Here is a 6808-nt window from a genome sequence, read left to right as displayed (position 1 = left end):
AGATTGTTGGGTCGAAGAGAAAATGCATTTGTAAATTTGATAGCTATCACCAAATAGAGATTTTAGGAAAGGATACTTCCGCCAGCAGTGTCAGAGGGTTGAATGCCGCATGGTATCCACACACTTAGCCAGAGCTAGTATCCTCTTAACCACACTCCAGGGAGGAAGGAAAAAACATGTGAGAAAGGAAGAGCTATTTATCCAACACCCACCTGCTATGTGGCAGACACACTCTGTATACACACCCAAGATACATTGTCTTCCTGTAAGGCAAATTGTGTTTCTTTGATTTTTATATGTGAGGAAACTGAGTCTCAGGTTAAGGAAAGTTACACAACGTCTCAAGAAAGTAGAAGTGTCCTGAACCCATGGCTGGCTCTGAAGCCTGTGTTTGTTCCAGGGGGCCATGTCACGGTGCCAGGGAGAATATCTCAGCTGGGCTCTGGTGTTCCACCAAGGCTGTTTCTGTCAGCATTAATGAATGTGAACAGCGGACTTCATTTCCCAACTACTTTATTTTCTTGCCTGCCTGGAACTTCAAGAATCAGACCTCTGCCCTGCTTAGAGAAATCCCTGGCAACCCCTCCCCACCTTTGTGCTCCCCCCAGGTCCCAGGCCCAACCCTCACATGTGACTTTTATGTGTGGAGCAGTGCTCCTCCAGGTGCGGCTCTCCCAGAAGAGCGTCCAGCCACAGTTCCAGGTCCCGCACTAGCTGCTCCAGCTCTCGCACCTCTTCCTCTAACTTCTCCAAGAAGACATGCAAGTTCTCCTTCAGCCAGTTCCTGATGGTCTTTATCGGTTCTTCCGAGGGCTCATCAGTCTGATATTCAAGCCCCTGGAAGGCAGACATGGAAGTGACTTTCTCAGATAGGACCCTCCTCCCCGCCCCCACTGGTTTCAAAAAGATCCCAGGGCCTTTGCACGTGCCATTCATCGTGCTCATAGTACCCACCTTCTACACTTGGCCAGCTCCTACTTATCTTTCATGACCCATGTTGCCAATGACACCTCCTCTGGAAAGCCTTCCCAGATTGCCTCACCTCAGTACCTTGCTGGATATGTTACCTGGGAAACTACAAGATTCTGGTAGTAGTTACATTCTCTGATCCTTTCTGACACCTCCCAACTGCTTCCTGAAACAGGCACAAACATCACCTCTTAAGAGCAAATGAGCACTAATTGAAATAAACATGGTTAGTCATCCCAGTATGATGAAGGGTCAGTAGGAGAAGGCAGGTTGTGGGGGTCTCCTTAACAAGCAACCATGTGGATTTGGTTCCTTCTTTCTCAGATTCCAGAATGCTCACCCGATATCCCTGTGCTCAAGTACAGCACCAAGATCAGCAATGCCAACAGTGTCTAGGGTGCAAGAAGAGGAGGAGGAGGAAGAACATGAGGATGGATTCTCTTCAGGTCCCCCTGCTTCCATCACAAAGGGCCAGGCATGGGCATGCTTATACGACAGTTTTTTGAGCTTAACTTTTGTTCTAGTTATCTAAGTCACACTTGCTTACTACAAAACTCCCAAACTTCGAAGAAATAGATAACATGGCAACTCACTGATGTTGAATTTGCGTTTTCTCTCATTTAAACATCTTTCGTTTTAATCGATCTTGAAATTAAGATCAAACTTCTTTGTGATATAATTTACATATAAATCAAACACACATTTAAAATATATAGTCTGATGAGTCTGATGAGTTTTGATAAATGTCTATACCTGTAGACCATCACCCCAATCAAGATGTAGAACGTTTCCATCATCTTCGAAAGTTTCCTTTTGCAGTCAATTCCATTCTCGCTCCTGCCCTGCCTGGAGAGAACCATTCATCTGTTTTCTGTCACTATGAGTAGTTTGGCCTGTTCCATAACCTTGTATAAGTGGAATCACACAGTGTGTGTGCTTTTGCATTTAGTTTCTTTTGCTTAAGATACCGTTTTTGAAATGCCTCCATTTTTTGTGCTCAATTGTATTGATGAGTATATTGTGTATTTGGTTGATGAGTATTTATTTTATATGAACATAGAATATTGCACAATTAGTCTCTTTACCTGTTGATGGACCTTCAGGTTGTTTCCAGTTTGGGGCTATTATGAATAAAAGTGCTGTGAACACTCATATACGAATCCTTGTATGAACATATGTTCACATTTCTCTTGGGTTAATATTCAAAAATGCAAATGCTGGGTTATATGGTAAATGTATGTTTAATTTTATAAGAAACCCCCACTGACTTTTCTGTACCCACTGAGCCACTATACGTGTCCCCATTTTTGTGGTAAATTGCGTTGTGTTTTAAATATTGAGCCAAGTGAGTTTCTTCAGTCAACTCTAGTTGTTCATGATGCATTAGCTAGCCTTTTTGTATATCACGTGATTTGACAAGCTACTATTTTGTTGAGATTTCTTACATCTACATTCATAAGAGATTGGTTTAAAATTTTTTCTAGGCTGGGCATGGTGGCTCATGCCTGTAATCCTAACACTTTGGGAGGCCGAGGTGATTACTTGAGATCAGGCGTTCGCAACCAGCCTGGCCAACATGGCAAAACCCTGTCTCTACTAAAAACGCAAAAATTAGCTGGCCATGGTGGCAGGTGCCTGTCATTCCAGGTACTCAAAAGGCCGAGGCAGGGACATTGCTTGAGCCTGGGAGGCAGAGGTTGCAGTGAGCCAAGACTGCGTTACTGTACTCCAGTCTGGGTGACAGAGCAAGACTCTGTCTCAAAGAAAAAAAATTGTTTTTTTCTGTACATTTGTAAAGTTTTGGTATCAAGGTTTTGTTACCCCCTTAAAATGAATTGGTAAGAACTCCCTTCTCCTCTATTTTATAAAATAATTTGTGTAAGATTGGTATTATTTTCATCTCAAATGATCGACAAAATTTATTGGTTGAACCTTTTGGGCCTGTAGTTATTAAGACTCTTCTTGAGTCAATTTTGGAAGTTGTACTGCCCAGGAAGATCTATCCATTTCACCTAAATGTATCGGCGTCAAATTGTTCCTAATATTACCTTAATATTCTTTTAATGCCTGTAAGAGTCATGATAATAATCCTCTTCAATTCTTTTTAAAAATATATTTAAAGAGGGCAAGAGAGGAAACAAGAGACCTCTTTCATTCTTGATATTGGTAATTTGTGTATTCTCTCTATGTGTGTTTTTTGTTTAGTCTATTAAAAGTTTTCCAATTTTAATTTAATTTTACCAATTAAAATGGTTAATTTTATTTTGTCTGCTTTACATTTAATTAATTTCTGATTTTGTCTTTTTTATTTCTTTATACTATTGAGTTTAATTCTTCTTTTTCTGCTAATGTGGAAATTTTGACCACGCTTTTAAAGTTTTCATGTTTTTCAAATATGTGTATGTGCGTGTTTGTGTGTGTGTGCATATTGACCGACATCCGATTTTCCCCAAACTCACTAGATTGTGGCTGAGTCAGATTTAGTTTGCCTTAAAAAAAGAACAAATTTCTTAGACACCCAAGTATGTGAAGTAACATTTAGACCCAGTACTAAACAAAGAAGATGAAAGATTTGTCTAACTTGTCTCTTCCCCAGATAATTTTCTTTATGATACTAGCAACTATATTATCATTAACTTAAAAAAATAAACATGTTACATAGCAACAACTGGTTGGGTTTCACAGACACAGCGATAAGTGGAAGAAGTCGGGCACCAAGGTATACATGGTATGATTCCATTTACATGAAATTCAAGAACATAGAAAACTCAGCTATGATGACAGAAATCAGAATCACTGCTATGGGAGTGGGATGCCAGGTGGGCAGAGCCCCGAAAGAGCCTCCCTCGGTGCGAGAAATGTTCTACAGTTTGATCTGTGTGTACACCCAATGCAAAATCATCACACTGTACATTTAATATTAGGGTCCTTTTTCTTTTCTTAACAATATTCCTTAGGAATCTTTTCATGGAAGACACACACTAACTGTCACAATCTTTAAAACAGCTGATGAGTTTTCGTGGCCTGGAAGCTCTTCTTTGTGTCTCACCAGTCCTCTATCAACGCATTTTACAGGTTGATTTCTTCCCCAGCATGCTTGCTGCTGGTTTCTATACTGTGCTGCATGGAGGCAAAGGAAGGAACATGGACTAGGATTGAGTTTGAGTCCTTTTGCTTGTGTCGTCTTGGGGCTTGAGCCAAATAATTTCTCTGAGCCTCAGTTTCTTCGTCTGTAAAATGGATTTTGAAATACACTGAAAAGTCTTTCAAAAAAGAAGCCGGCCGGGCGCGGTGGCTCACGCCTGTAATCCCAGCACTTTGGGAGGCTGAGGTGGGTGGATCACCAGGTCAGGAGTTCGAGATCAGTCTGTCCAATAGGGTGAAACCCTGGCTCTAGTAAAAATACAAAAATTAACTGGGTGTGGTGGCGGGCACCTGTAGTCCCAGCTGCTCGGGAGGCTGAGGTAGTAGAATTGCTTGAACCCGGGAGGTGGAGGTTGCAGTGAGCCAAGATTGCACCGTTGCACTCTAGCCTGGCGACACAGCGAGGCTCCTTCTCAAAAAAAAAAGAAAAGAAAAGAAAAGAAAAGAAAAGAAAAGAAACAATGGGACTCTGGTAGAATCAAGGTGGGAAATGCTGTGGTAAACAAAGCTAAGCAGACTTCTTTGTAGAAGGACTTCTCAGAGCCTTCCTTACGTGAATGAGCAGCGTCAGTCTTCAGGAGGGGATGAGGGTATGCAACCTTCCTCAAGCCACAGAATTCTGTAAAGAATGTTTCTAAAAGGAGCATTCCTGGGGTCTGGTGTCTATGGAACACCTTTTAGGAAAAGCCACAGCATGATGGGTGCCCATGAAGGCCCCTGTTATGTGTTACAAGGTCCAGCATATAGGAGGCACTTGGTGCCTGTATAGTAAATTAATGAGTGAACAAGTCTTTTGAAAGCAGAGACAGCAGAGCTGATTCGTTCATTGCTCTGCTTAAAACCCTTCCACAGCTTCTTCTTATCCTCAGAATAAACCCTTGCTCAGGATCCTTATAGCAGATGAACCTGATTTCAGGGGTTCTAAAATCAGACGGATGTGTTTTCAAATCTTGTTATGTCCCAGCTGTATGGCCCTTTTGCCTTTCTGGGCCTCAGTTTACCCTCTGTGAATGAGGTTGATAGCATCTAAGAGATGGGGTGTGGATGCACCAGGCTGTGTGCAGCAAGCATTAATGTTTTCCATTTTGATGAAATCCCACGTGAGTGTTGAATTTCAGCCCTGAGAATGAATCCTCCAGGAGCTCTCCAGTTCAGGAGTATTATCCTATTTCAGTTCATTCACTCATTCAGCATCTATTAGGCACCAAGCACCATGCTAGGCACTAGGGATTCAGTGGGAAACTCAACAAAAAGCCCAGTCCTCCTGGAACATACTTTCTGCTGGCAGTGCTGAGAATTTAATAAGACAGTGTCAGTGACGGCCCCGCCAAGAAGTGCCTAAGCCCCTAAGCTGTGCTCCACCAGAGTAGGATCCAGGGACAGTTGGGTCCAAGGTTCATCCCGGGCTTCGAGGGGCTTATAGTCTGTCTGGAGTGGCAAAAGCAGCCCAGGTGGGAGGAAAGCAGCATGTACCTGGCCTGGCCTCACCTGCTTCTTGTCATCACAGTGGCTGTCCCTTCTCCGTTCAAGCAGCTGGGCTGCCACCCGCTCTGTGGCCACCCGCCTCCTGCTGCCCACTTGCTGGGTTGCCATGGCCTCAGATCTGGCTGCCTGGGTGGACCAAGGTCCCCTCACTCAACAGGCAGAAGGGCACCCTTCCCCTCCCCCACCTGTGGTCACCTTGCATCCCACAAACATTGAGTTCTGATGTCACAGAAGGTGGGGACAGCAAGGTTCTCACCTTCCCACCACCCTGAGTTTTAGTCCCTTCCCTCACTTTTATTTTTCATATGAGTGTAGAAAACAAAGATCAGGAAGAAATGCATCAAAATATTATGTTTCAGGATGATGACTTTTCTGATTATTTTCTTCTATATTTGCAAGTTTTTAATAAAAATACTAATTCTAAAATATAAAAACAAGAGATTGGGTGCAGTGGCTCACACATGTAATCCCTAGCACTTTGGGAGGCTGAGGCTGGAGGATTGCTTGAGTCCAGAAGTTCCAGACCAGCCTGGGCAACATGGTGAGACCATGTCTCTATTTTTTAAAATTACAATAAATAAATAAATAAAAGCTATTTTTAATTGAAAAATGTATGGAGATAATTGTAGATTCACATGCAGTTGTAAGAAACAATACAGAGAGATCCTGTGCACCCTCTACAAGGTTTCCCCCCAATGGTACAGTAATATCCTGCCTCACTGCAGTAGATCACAGCCTGGATGTGGACATTGACACACTCTACCAATTCTACGCAGACTTCCCCAGTGTTACTTGTTCTCATTTGTGTGTGTGTGTGTGTTTAATGCTAAACAATTTTGTGTAGGTTTGTGCACTTAGGACTACAGTCAAGACACAGAAGAATTTCAAAATACAAGGGGCTTTGTGCTGCTTCGTGATGGCTGCTGCCTCCCGACCCCACCCACGCTGCCCCTAACTCCTGGAAACCACTCATCTGCTCTCTCTTTCTAAAATTTGTTTATTCCAAATGCTACATAAGTGGAATGAAACAGTAGTTAACCTTTGGGCATTGACTTAAAAAAAATAGTATAACTCCTGGAAATTCACCCAATTTGTTGCATGTATCAGTATTCATTCCTTTTGACTGCTGAGTAGTATTTTGTGATATGCGTATGCCATCCTTCAGGACATGTTCCAAACATGTTCAAAAGCCGGCTGCCTCCAGTTTTTG

General features: G+C 42.6%; 1 protein-coding gene across 1 annotated transcript; it reads right to left on the bottom strand.

Annotated features, from left to right (window-relative positions):
• Window positions 1–530: 530 nt before the first annotated feature.
• On the bottom strand, window positions 531–5782 carry SMIM23 (small integral membrane protein 23). The gene is made up of 4 exons (XM_017849400.1): window positions 5602–5782; window positions 1310–1361; window positions 1068–1135; window positions 531–837 (listed from the first exon to the last, which is right to left on the bottom strand). Exons 1-4 carry the CDS (start codon window positions 5704–5706, stop codon window positions 625–627), a joined length of 438 nt encoding a protein of 145 aa, XP_017704889.1. The 5' UTR covers window positions 5707–5782; the 3' UTR covers window positions 531–624.
• Window positions 5783–6808: the final 1026 nt, after the last annotated feature.

The sequence above is a fragment of the Rhinopithecus bieti genome, unplaced genomic scaffold (genome assembly GCF_001698545.2).
Source record: "Rhinopithecus bieti isolate Rb0 unplaced genomic scaffold, ASM169854v2 scaffold_30732, whole genome shotgun sequence".
NCBI classification, from domain to species: domain Eukaryota; kingdom Metazoa; phylum Chordata; class Mammalia; order Primates; family Cercopithecidae; genus Rhinopithecus; species Rhinopithecus bieti.
Note: the sequence above shows the minus strand (reverse complement) of the source record. Positions and strands in the feature narration are given on the sequence as shown.

Excerpts from the sequence above, each read along its gene's own strand:
- SMIM23 (XM_017849400.1), bottom strand. The coding sequence starts at position 5,706 with ATGGCAACCCAGCAAGTGGGCAGCAGGAGGCGGGTGGCCACAGAGCGG. Across the intron at positions 1,136-1,309 it reads CTTGAGCACAGGGATATCGG|GAAGCAGTTGGGAGGTGTCA; the intron begins GTGAGCATTCTG and ends TGCCTGTTTCAG. Across the intron at positions 838-1,067 it reads AGAATCTTGTAGTTTCCCAG|GGGCTTGAATATCAGACTGA; the intron begins GTAACATATCCA and ends TCTGCCTTCCAG.